Source organism: Convolutriloba macropyga, chromosome 3 (assembly GCF_964194025.1).
Source record: "Convolutriloba macropyga chromosome 3, txConMacr16.3, whole genome shotgun sequence".
NCBI lineage: Eukaryota > Metazoa > Xenacoelomorpha > Acoela > Convolutidae > Convolutriloba > Convolutriloba macropyga.
In genome coordinates this window covers 24,016,502-24,029,272 of record NC_134470.1, presented here as the reverse complement: position 1 = coordinate 24,029,272, position 12,771 = coordinate 24,016,502, and the positions used below count along the sequence as shown (strand labels likewise).

Sequence of the window (12,771 nt, the reverse complement as noted above, 5' to 3'; positions counted from 1 at the left end):
GCGTTGAAATGGATTTCCACTTCGAGTTGTTTCCAGAAGTCTTCCGGCTATGTTTTTCTAAAGATCTGTTCACACATTTTCATGATTTTTGAAGCCAAATTGGAGTAGTGATTTTGGTCATGCCGGAACAGGAAGGGGAGCAAAAAAGCGAGTATTTTTGTGGCGTGAACAGTTTTTGCTTTAATTTCAAAGTAGAGTGAGTGAACGGTGTATGAACAGAAATTCGCTTTCCGCTAGTCTTTTTTTCACATGTGGCAATTTCACTTTGATTTTTACAGTTTTTCGATTTTTTGCATTGGATTTTTGTTCTAAATGATTTTCCCCATTCATTCATAGTTCATTCTGGTTGTAGCAACCACTGCTTTTTGTAATAATTCAGGAAAAACCTGTTTAAAAACCAGAGCAACGTTACTTCAATATTCCATTCCACTACATGAATTATTAAATACTGTATTTGGGAACATTCATGGGTGCACAGAATCATGGGTGCTAGGACAATTTTTTTAAAAAAAAGTTAGAAAGCAAAATCTGGGACAACAGATCGAAAACAAAATTATTAAATTAGCGTGTGGCCAAAAAAATTTAAGCGCCCACTTATCATACGGCACATCTGTTCGGTCGTTAATTTTTTCTCCGTTGTAAGAAATTTGTATCAAATCACACGGGCCGCTAAGGAATAGCCAAATGCGTTTAATTTATGCCATCTTGCAAATAACCCTTAAATTCAGCCATTGAGCTCATTGGCTGAATTTAAGCGTTATTTGCAAGATGGCATAAATTAAACGCATTTGGCTATTCTTTAGCGGCCCGTGTGATTTGATACAAATTTCTCACAACGGAGAAAAATTTAACGACCAAACAGATGTGCCGTATGATAAGTGGGCGCTTAAGTTTTATTGGCCACACGCAAATTTAATAATTTTGTTTTCGATCTATTGTCCCAGATTTTGCTTTTGAGCTGTTGTTTTTAGAAAAAATTGTCCTGGCACCCATGATTCTGTGCACACATGAATGTTCCCAAATACAGTATTTAATGATTCATGTAGTGGAATGGAATATTGAAGTAACGTTTACTCTGGTATTTAAACAGGTTGTTCCTGAATTATTACAATAAGCAGTGGCTGCTGCAACCAGAATGAACTATGAATGGATTGGAAAACCATTTAAGAAAAAATCCGGTGCAAAAAATCGAAAAAACTGTAAAAATTAAAATGAAATTGCCGCATGTGAGAAAAAGACTAGCGGAAAGCGAATTTTTGTTCAAACACCTTGCAAAACTAAGCAGGAGGGGCGCTAGCATAAAAAATCCAATTAGTCTCATCTAGATGAGACTAATTGGATTTTTTCTGCTAGCGCCCCTCACGCTTAGTTTTGCATTCCCATTTATACATGTTTAAACATACTGTTAAAGTTAACTATGCTTATACATGAATATATATATATATATGAAAACAAGGAGGCTCGGTAATGTTCGTTCGCACATAAAGTTCCAACCCCCCTCAAAAATTTGTGTATGAACAAAAACATCGCCTCCAAAGCAAACACTTCAATGGGGTAAAAATGCCGCCTTAGACTGATGAAATCTGCCACCATTAAGAAAGCGATGCAAGACGATAACAAACGGAGTCAAACGACAATAAAAAACATTAATTACATCCAAAAATTAATGTCCATTTTTTAAAAACAACTTAATAACAAAGTCACCATAGCGTCACATAAAACTTAAACAATGCAAAATAATTTGTACTTCCCTGGAAAAGATATGGGACCAGTCCATGATAAGGCTCGGTTAAAATTAGACAAAAAAGAAAAAACATCAAAATAAACAAATTCGCGTATATTTTTAAAACCAATTGATTTCAAATTGAGGAAAACCATTAGATATCAACAGAAATTTTTCAAATGTTTTATAACCAATTCCTATATAGGCGGGCATTAGGACTTGACTTTATTCAATTTTTCTTGCGGTTACAAATAGAGACAACAAACAAAAATTCAAATAAAACTGGCGAGAAAACGCTCTCGAAGCCATGAGCCATTTTCTTCCTCTCAAAATATGTTCCATTGCGCTGTCTCCGATAACCAATAAAGTGGTATGTGACCTCTCATTAATGAGACTAGGTAAAAAGCCGACAAAAAAGGGTCAAATTTAGAAATAGATTGTTTCTAGAAGACAATTATTTTCAAAGTCAAGGGAGCCATTAGCTACAAATAGAAAAAAATAAATAGGTTCGTTTATTCGTCTAAAAAGACCCTTGAGATTAGTAATTATTCAGAATATGTCTTAAGTTTACACAAGAACGTCAAATATAGACAAAAACCAAAAAATCATTTACTTTTTTTTAAAAAGCCCGTGCGGAAGCCAGTACCTTCATTACCATTTCTTTTAAAAACTTTGAATTTTGTATACTATCGCTTTCTCTTGACGACAATAATGTCATATGTAAGTAACAAAAAACACAAAAAAGAACAAAAAATGAAGATAGAAAGTGTTTTTCTTAAAAAATTGTTTTCAAATTCATAAAAGCCATCAGCTATCTACACAAATCAGAATATTGTTTTATCTAATCTTCCACAAAAAGCCAAAGGAATTTTTCATTATCCAGGAAATTCCATACGACTAACTGCGAAGTGAAAACGACAGTTAAAGACAAAACTAAGAAAAGAAACTCTATTAAATTCTACAAGAAGGAGGTGTCGAAACCGTTAAAACCATAATCTGTACTAACTGCCTTATTTTGAATGCCAGTATTGTGTTTTGTGAACGCTCAATTTTGTTATAATGTGAAAAAACGAGAAAAAGCTATGCGAAAAAAAAATGAGCAAATGCCTTAAAGTCAATTTTTTGCGGAGTCTGCTAGCATCAAAGCAAAAAACTTTATCACTTAACGAGTGAAACCGCAATGGAGATTACATTTTAATTCAGTAGAAAGATGAAACTATCTTTTTTGCTGACACTAAGCTAAAAATTAAGAGAAAATTAATGAAAAATTTCAAAAAGCCCTTGTACATTTAAAAAACAAAAATTTTCAAGGTCAAAACGACCACAAGCTTCGTGTAAAAAACAAGATTGAACTGCTTAGGAAATCAATTGAAACTATCACTAGTGAACTGCTTAGGAAAACATTTGAAACTATCACTAATGAGCTTCGATTTGAATTTTTTCTGTTCTTTAACCAACACTAAAAGATCGATTTTTTTTTAAAAAAAGACCGATTAATTTCAATCCGAATTATTTTTGGATTGTTATATTCCAAGATTGGACCACAACAAGCCTTGTTATTGCTGTTAGTTCACTAAGAACACTTTATTTTTCGAATGTTAGGGAAATAGAAAATTTGTTAGTAAAGAAATCAAAAAATTAGTGCTGCGTTTTTGATAATCATCGAGATAAGTTAGCAAAAAAATTGCCAAACGTTAATTCCACTGCACTCCCAATGGAAATAGAAACAACAATAGACCCTTTGAAGTTTACGAAAGTTGAATTAGTGGTTCTTGGGTGTGTCTTACCAGCAAATTTAATCAAAGTTGACCAAAGAAGTTTATTTCGTGCAATTTTTGATGAAGGAGGCTGAATTTTGAAAGATTTACCCAAAATTTTAGACAAAAAGTTAATCAAATTAGTCAACAATACTTCTTTTTATTTGAAAATCAAATCAACGATACTATTTTTAACAATTTAACATGTTTTAGCAAAATTGACTAAATTTTTGATAAAAATTCCGCAAAATGTGAAAAAATAACGCATATCGCTCTAATTTTCAAAAAATTAAACCACGATATCTCGCTCTAGAAAACGAAATTAAAAAAACTTTTTAGTTCCATATTCTACGCTGGATGGGCTTTTTAATGATACAACTCACAACTGTTTACGTTGAATATATCGATCGACCAAAATTGTCTGAAAAAAACCAGTTGAGTATATAGTCCCCCCCCCCCCTCAAGAGGGGTCGGAACAAATAGGATTTATTAAAAGCTAACAAAACTAACGTTTGTAAGTAGTACGTATTTCAATGGCAATTTGTTGCATATAACGCAAGCATCAATAAGGGCTTGATTTTAAAAAATTTTGAGGAAACTTCTAAAAGTGCCTTCAATCTACCTAGACTCTTGTTTCAATGAAATGCAAATATCGCTCTTACAATTCGCGAAAACTTTAATTTTGGGGGGTGCTAAAATATCGGCTGTATAGGGCTGGGGGCGCTAGCAGAAAAGATCAGATTAATTTTCGATTTATTTCTGTTTCTTTTTTTCTGTTTTCGATCTATTGTCGGGTCACCAGAATCATGCTAGTCTGATTGTGGATCATGCGAGCCTTTCAAGGTCTTGGTTGAAATACCCAGTGACTGCATTTCCACCATAACTTGATAGGCACTCGTAGTTGACTTGCTTTAGCTCTCCTAAAACTTATGTGGATATAGGTGAAAAAGACTAGCTCTGCGTCAAGACTTTATTTTTCTGATTTTGATTATTTTCTGGTAATAGATCGTGAGACTTGTAAATAACGTTTCGAGTAGATGTTAACTTCAAAACGGGTGTTATAAATTATACTGTTTTTTCTGGTAATTTATTTAGTTATTTATAATTAATTGTTCAAATTTATGAAGCACCAAAATTTTGGACTGCAATTGATATTGATATTGATTTAGATATTACATATCGGCTCTGTTAGTGAATTTGTTACATTGTTATAACTAATTATTTTAATTGATGGTATGTCGTGATTTTTAGCACAATATTGATAAAAAATTACGATAGAGAATAGAATATAAGTGTAAGTGGTATATTAGAAAGAACTTGGTTTCCACAAAGCGTAATTGTCGGTCTGGCCTCTTTCCAAAAGCGGCAGTTGATGTGGATATAATGAGCGATTGATCAATTGTGATTGGTGAAACACCGCGCCACACTTCATCACATCGAATCAAAAGCCGTTTCCTGCGAGAGTCGCGACTGACACCTAAACAAAAAAGGATTGTTGAGTATCCCGTGTTTTCTACTTCTCGTACACATAAATTCAATTTTTTAAATCCATTAAGAAGTTAAAACCAGTTGCATTTGGTTAATGTACACACTCTGTAATAATCATTTACCTGTAATTGTAATCATCCATCTAAAGTTCTATCAAGAGCCAGGTTCTAAAAATTACCCTTTAGTACTGGGCTATCAACTATGATGAATTGGTTGAGAATAATTCTCAGCGACTTCATCAGAGTTGTTAAATCATTATTAAAGAACTCTATATGTGCAATCTTTAGAACTTGGTTCTTGAAAAATGTGTGTTCTCACGTCATTTTGATTTTTTAAGCTGAACATCTCGAACCTCTGTGTGGTTTTATTACGTTGCTTTTTCGAATTTTAGCAACGACTGTAAAATGCGAAATCTACTGATCTATATACAAAAGTTTGAGCGGGTCGGACTTATTAGCGCTCGCTTACTTTCCTGATCATAATGCCGGTGCGGAAAACAGCGATATTGCTGAGTATATATATATATATATATATATATATATATATATATATATATATATATATATATATATATATACTCGATCAAATGTGCTTTTTGTCATGTAATGTCCCGATAAACACCAGTAGTTCTCCTTTACTTTCCCGCTCATTGGGTGAGATAAAAAATGTTTGGATGAGATCAACATCAACTTAATTATTTGTACTTACTAGTTCTGTGGAATTGAGCCATGTCATCGCCCTTCTGTTCTTTTTTGAAGACAATGAATACCCACAAGTTCGTTGCTTGACGTGTTCAAAGATAGTCTGTTTTGTTTCATCATTTGCGACTATTTTGTTTGTGCTTTTGGATCGATGTTGCTGAGATGTCCTTTAGCGCCATTTGTATATTTATGGCTATTTTTTCCATTTGTTGTTGTGGTGAAGTTGTTTGTTGTTTGTTTGATGGTTAGTTGTCCATCAGTTGACCCTGAATATTCCGATGAGTTCGTTGGCGTCTACGGTGTCTACTTGTCTGTCCATGTTTCCTGTCTGGTCTCGGTTTCTCCTTTTCTTAGTTACTAGAGTCTTTATTCTGAAACAATTCATATCTTTTAACCAATTCTCGTTGCAGCAGTTGATATATTATCAACGAAGTAACCTGTTATTGTTTAATGAATACTACGAAAATGTGAAAACATTGAAAATCTGTTTTTGGGTTAGACTAATTTTTGTGCCAGCGCTCATTTCTTGCAATGTGAAGCGGAAAACAGTAGTAATAAATGAAATCTAATCATCTAAACCATTAGCTGAATTTAAGCAAACATTTTACCTGAAAATTATCAGAAAAGTTGTTAAATTTGAGGTAAAATTTAGTTGAACAACCACTAACAACGATTAACTAGATTAAATCAGTTGTGGAAAATTGACTTTTTCCTAGTGATTTTCAAGTGGATGACGATATGGTTTAAGTTGGGATGAGGAAAAATCTAAAAATAGACCATGATCTCTGCTAGTGCTGATAATGGAGCACAAATTAATCCAGATTTGACCGAATAGTCATTGTTCAACATCAGTTGGATACTTACACCAGAATGAATAATCCAGTACAATTAAAGAGAGAAATGTAAACTTGAATGGCGTATGTCTCAAAAGATGATGCGTTTTATTTGATTTTAATAATATTGTTTAAAAAAACTACTCTTTTTGGTATGTACTCGGTTATTCTGTCTCTTTCACTTGCTTTTAACCAAAGCCACCGATTAAAAATGATTGTCACTTAACTAAAGTCTCTTAGTCTCTTACGTCACTCAGTTAAATCTAATCTTCTTATTGGACAATTTTTTGAGGGGGCGAAGATTGGCCAATTTTTTTTAGTGGTAGTTTTATCACTATTTACGGTTAAAGAACAGAGTGAAGTAAAAAATATGTATGACGTTATGGTCTGGTTAATAGTTTTGGTCTGAAAAATAATACATTACAATAAAACTACTGTATTTGAAAGCATATTTACCTCTAGAGTGAAAAAATTGTGTGTGAAATTGAAGATACAAAGTGAAATTTTTCTAGAAATCGAAGTAGGAAAATTAGTTTGAGTAGAAATAAGAGTTGATTGGAATTATGAAGAAAGAGTGGCAACTTGGTAGTAGCAAGATTGTTTCATTAATGAGAGGTTATTAGACTACTGGAGCTGTTATATAATTCAACGGTCGTTTTGTCCTTTTGTTTACATTTTCCAAATATGCCGATCAACTCTGCCGCTATCTTTCTATTGATCTCGAGTCGGCACAAATTATGGAAAATAAACAAACCGGGCACTTAGTTCAATTGCGCTGTTGCCTTAAATGGTAAAGAATACGTGAACTTCAGCTGCTTTGTGAACAAGTAATTGCGGTGTGTCTATGACGTAATCAAAACTATCTGGGGCAATAATAGGAATCAGACCGACGTATCTTATTTGCTATTGTCGCATTAATAATTGTTGTAGCCACTCAAATATTTCCGATATGTGACCAAAATTCATTTTGGGTGACTCAAGTTGGATTTGACCTTTATCAGTTTGAGAGTTTGATAGTCTTAAACGAACGTACCTTCAGGTGGTGAAATTGGTTGTTTTCTAGAATAATTTTGCCTCTCTTAAAGGTTATCTATCTCTCAGGCACGCACTATGACTACTTGATTGGGCCTTTTTGTAATGGTAGTTGCGGTGAAGCGCGATTAGAAGAGTTCACAGTCAGTTGCCCCCCAAGAATGTTGAACAAGTTCTCTCCTCAATTTGGTTAAGTTGATAATACTTTCCAAATATACCAGTTTTACCACTTGTACTCATTTGACCACAAATAACTCACTTATAATAATAATAATGCCACAAATAGTGCACCACATGGTATATGGTATGTTCTACTTTTGAGAGATAAAGCACTAAAATAATTTGCACAGATTCTCAACATTCCTCCGATAACATCAAAAGAGTCAAATCAGAGAAGAAACAGAATGCAGTAATAATAAACAGCGCTTTTGGTCTTCTACCGCTTTTGGAACCGTTTTTGGAAGTTTCCTGCCTGGCCAATCAAAAATTGTAGTGGGGAACACCCCCAGAATACATGGGCAGCTGTTATTTAAGCAGAGAAGACTATTATAACCACCAAAGCTAGCTCACAATAGAAGTTTGTTATGACTGCAGTCTTAACAAATGTCTATGGTATATGATTACATGGCTTAGTCAACTTAGTTCATAACTCTTTACTAAAATATAGTAGTTTGCGTTCAAAATAATTTAAGTAAAAGCGATGTTTTGAACAGGAGACGTTTTGAACAAGAGTTGCCCGTGCGGTCAAAAACCAGGCAGTTTAAGAATTACACAGGTGTAGTTGCAACGAGGCAACGACATGACCTGAGTGTGAGGGGTCAAGTTCAAACATTTTTTTTGTGTAAAAGGTCATGATAAATTGTTGTTACATAAAACACGAAATATGCAGTGAATCAGACAAAAAGAGCTGGTATTTTAAATATGAGTCACATATGAAAATTTCGAGGTTAGGCCCGGCAAGTCTTCGTAATCTAAACAATTTCTCATTAAATTGTGAATTCTTTTGTTAGTCTTTTCCTGCACAAAATAGCGTGTAATATTACATGAGAAAGTTATACTGTGATAGGAGTGTAAAAATGGCAAAAAGTTGGAACTTTGTACTGTTTTTGCACCAATTTAAGCGCAGGCTCTACAGCGTACAATCAACCGAGAGGTAAAGTTTAAGCTTCTTAAGTTATGATTGGATTCATATTTGGCAAGACATCTGTTCTAAAACTCGAAACCGGTTCTGGAATATTTTTATGGCACACATGAGTAAATTCCGTGAGTGGGTTTGGGAGCAATAACGGAAAAAATCAGTTTTTGTTTTAAATCTTTGAACCTGATCACTGTTGATTTCGGCTTTCTGAAAAAGGTCTTCTTAAAAAGGGCTTACTGACTGATTCAGTGAAACTGATGATTAAATAATCATTTTAATAACAAAAACATCAATCACGTGAGCATCTGATTATTACGTTCTTTTGTGGAAATGGTTACACTTTAATAGAATCTAAATCTAAAATCTAAATTATTTGAAATATTAAAGCAAGCTGTCTGTATTACAGAAGATGAGATACTTCATATCTTTAATTTCTAGACCCCCCCCCCCCCCACGCCCCTCAAAAAAACCCAAATGACAATAATTGCTAGATATAGTTCAGGATCTACGTGGAAAACCAAGGAATACCCTATGCTTCGTAGCCCAGAAAAAATACATTAATTTTCTTTTGGTTCAGCCTTTGATGTTTTTTAATTGTCGGCGCTATTTTGCTCTTACATAAGAGAAGGTGCCAACAAACGAGAAAAAAAAAGAGGGTAAACATTGAGTACAAACACCTGTCAGCATGCTATGCCTCAAATGGTCAAACTGGAACCCAATCTAAACAATCAACAGGTGATGAGTACCATCACGGGCTGGTGACAGAGTCAAGTGACAATGCAAATGAGGCCAAATGTTTTCACTTTTCACCCAATTTGAAATCCGAATTCACTTCAAACTTTATTCGTTTTCAAATCAACAGCACAAAATTAGAATAAAAATATTTTTCAAAACAACAAGTATTGTTATTCATCGTATAAAATTAACAAACATCTCTAGTTGTTCGCTACCGTTTCTGTTATTTTAAAACTTATTAAGATGGAGCAAAATAACTCGAGCTCTAACTCAAATGACCTTGACCTAAAAGATGCTTTAAACACAGATATAAATTATGATTTGGCTGAATTTCTAAACCTGACTTCAGATCAGCAGCAGAATTTTATCAATGACACTGGATTGTTCAACTCTTCAGCCAGCGACTTTAATTTTGCACCACTTGACAGTGAAAACTCGCTGGGACTGGGCGATCTGCTCGAAAACGATACCCTGGAACTATTCGTACCTCCAAGTGAATCTAATTCCGATGAACTACCTCTGTGTGAGAACAAAGAGAACACGCCGTATACTGTTCCAATCATTACTCCTAGTATTTATAATCCCGTTAATTTCCAATTTCCACCATCTGAACCGGAAGTTGTGTCAAATGGGCAAATGGGCAAAAACAGTGAACATTTTCAAGCCACAGTTCAGCACAACCAGGAAACTGGTTTGCAACAAACCGGGGTTAAAAGGAAACGCTCGGACGCGTATTTGGACGAGACTTCTGAGATTCCCAAACGTAAGCAACGAAAACTGCCAAGTGACAACATCCTAGTAGTGCCCATCGTCTCAAAACAACATCCTAAAATTGCCCAGCTGAGAGCATCTGAGAGACCTCAATCGTACAACGATTCTGGCTACATTGCCAGTTCACCCGAAATTCAACTGCTGGCCCATGACGATAACGTTGTCCAGTCTCCGGACCCTTTTGTGGTCCCCTCCGTTAGTTCGACATTTGTTCCTACTCATGAGTTGCTGCCGGTAGTACAGGAGGCGGAGAGTGGTCAAGTGTCGCATGTTGGAAGTGTCGCGCAAGACTTGTCAGAATATGCAGACTTAATCGTGTTCCCAGAATTCACAACTGGTGAGTATTAGCTTTGGTTATTTTTTAGTCAGGCCTAGACTTCAACGACTTAAGGGGGCGGGGCCAATTTTAGAATATAGATATATTGTTCTGCATTGTTTTTAACTGAATAAATTTGAACTGATAATTGGTTTTTGGCTCTATTCAACTTCAGGCTTAGGTGGGCTTGGTGGTCAGTTTCATCACTTCAATAAAATCACGTGGCATCCCCTCCCCTCCTTTTTGTCTTGTGAATAAAAACAATACTACCCTAGATATTAAATTTGATACTAATTTTGTTGATAATGATTTTGTTGTTTCAGAAGTACCTCAACCAACTACTGTGAGCGAAGTTCCTACGGAGTTAGAACAAAATACAGTCAAATATGAAGATAAGAAAACCATCGAAACCAGCGAGGTTCCAGAGATCCAAGAGGAAATTGGAGATGCTCAACAAAGCCAAAAAACAGCGCAGCCTCCTCAGGAAACGAATGAAAAAAGCCAGGTCTCATTTAGAGTTTCAACCCAGAAAGCAAAAGGCAACCCAAAAGCACCGAAGGGGGATTCAAACAGACCCTCAGACTCCTATGTCTCAATGATTGCCAGAGCTCTTTTGGCTGCCGACAACAACGAGCTACCCATTTCCGGCATTTACAAGTGGATTGAGAATGAATACGATTTCTACAAGAAAGCAAAAGACGGGTGGAAAAACAGTGTGAGACATGCACTGTCCCTCCACGAAGGATTCTACAAATTCACCAAAAAGAGCTACTCACGAGGTCACTTTTGGACCCTCAACCCAATGTACAAGTCTAGTTTTGAAGTGGGAGATTTCAAAAAATTGAAAAAGCAGAACATGCTTAAGTACCATATTCAACCCCAATTAACCCAAACAGCCAACAACGCTGCCCCGATATTTGCAGCTCCCAACCCGGTACATGGATCAGCATTCCAACAGACCCAACCTCTGGCTAATATCACATACGGACAGAATTTTAATCGAGGACAAGTAGCAACTCAAGCCAACAAGAACCTAGTACCAAATATGGCCATCTCACCAGTTGGGCAAACCCACGCCCCATATCCATTCCCACCTTCTATGCCACCATTTCAAGCCCCAGGTGTTATGTACCCGAATTATGTCGCAACTCAGTACCAGCCAAATACTATTTCATACTATCCAAATGCCACCATGTACAATAATCAGCAACCGCAAATGAACAATTTCTCAATGCAACATCCGGGAGGTTCGCAGGCTATGAACAGCTACCTGGGTCATCATTACCCAGCAAACATGTATGCAGCAGCATATCAACCAACTCAGAATTATATGGGGGTCCAAAGAAACCCTCCCAATGGTAATGTACCCTCTGGCTCAAACAACGCTACTCAACAGAACCCTTTTTGGCCCAATCAAAATTTTGGTCCCTACTAGACGGAAATCTAGTGTTTATCTATGTAAACCTGGAATTAATAAACAAATTTAAAAACTCAAATGTTTGTGCAAACTTTTGCCCATTATAAAGTTTATCGGTGCTAACTTCAAGTGTAAATTTGCAAATTTTACTGACCGGGTGTTATAATAATACTCAGCTTTTAACTTTCGTTCTTCTGTAAATTGTAGTTTTATGTATTCAATACTATTTAATAATCAAATTTTAGTCTTTGTCCATAACTATTTTTACATTAAGTGGGGAAAATAAGAACATGTAAGGTCAATAATTACTAGATCAAATAGTGGCAGTTGAAAATAAAGCTGAAGACAAGTTTTTGCAGGCCTCTAAACTTGCTTAAAATTAGGTTTAAAGTAACTTACTTGCAATTAGGTTAAACTTGCTTGAAATTATTGAACGAAGGTTGAGTGTCAGATAGTTAAAGCATCATACATAGCAATTGACTTCCAAAACTGGCCATGCCCATACTCTGCCCAGAATCGTTCTATGACTCGAAGGAAGCTGTCTATTAATATAATTTTACATGGGAAAGACCAACCCCCTAAAATGATCTCTTTTTCATGGTACATTTTCTGATGAGATCAAAACGGAAAGAGCTAGTTTTGTAGTGAAATGGTACGATCACTCAAGTTTCCTTGATGGCCTGGAGGGAATAGGTTTCCACTTATACAGAGACTCAAAAGAACAAAGCTCGCTCATCACCTTTTTACAGCCCTTGATCGTGAGCGGTAAAGTCGACACATCCAATATTTTGGCATTAGCCTGTGTTTGAAAATCGACCATCTCAAGCGCAAACTCTGTTCACATGAAATCCTTTCCTGCT

The 12,771-nt window shown here is 35.5% G+C and overlaps 1 protein-coding gene and 1 long non-coding RNA gene across 4 annotated transcripts; one reads left to right on the top strand and one right to left on the bottom strand.

The window, feature by feature from the left end:
• Window positions 1–4,436: 4,436 nt before the first annotated feature.
• LOC142336086 (uncharacterized) lies at window positions 4,437–7,793 on the bottom strand. Of its 3 annotated transcripts, none has more exons than XR_012758888.1 (3): window positions 7,536–7,793; window positions 5,677–6,040; window positions 4,437–4,957 (listed from the first exon to the last, which is right to left on the bottom strand). It is a non-coding gene; the product is annotated as an uncharacterized LOC142336086 (long non-coding RNA). The 3 variants fall into 3 exon arrangements; XR_012758887.1 differs by lacking the exon at window positions 7,536–7,793 and adding an exon at window positions 6,959–7,186; XR_012758889.1 differs by lacking the exon at window positions 7,536–7,793 and adding an exon at window positions 6,534–6,695.
• Window positions 7,794–9,535: 1,742 nt separating this feature from the next.
• Window positions 9,536–12,163, top strand: LOC142336951 (uncharacterized). Its single transcript, XM_075385944.1, has 2 exons — window positions 9,536–10,515; window positions 10,818–12,163. Exons 1-2 carry the CDS (start codon window positions 9,651–9,653, stop codon window positions 11,927–11,929), a joined length of 1,977 nt encoding a protein of 658 aa, XP_075242059.1. The 5' UTR covers window positions 9,536–9,650; the 3' UTR covers window positions 11,930–12,163.
• Window positions 12,164–12,771: the final 608 nt, after the last annotated feature.

What these genes read in the sequence shown, in the direction of transcription:
- LOC142336951 (XM_075385944.1), top strand. Translation starts at nt 9,651, where the DNA reads ATGGAGCAAAATAACTCGAGCTCTAACTCAAATGACCTTGACCTAAAA. An exon ending in GTTCCCAGAATTCACAACTG is followed by an intron (nt 10,516 to 10,817) that starts GTGAGTATTAGC and finishes TTGTTGTTTCAG; the next exon opens with AAGTACCTCAACCAACTACT.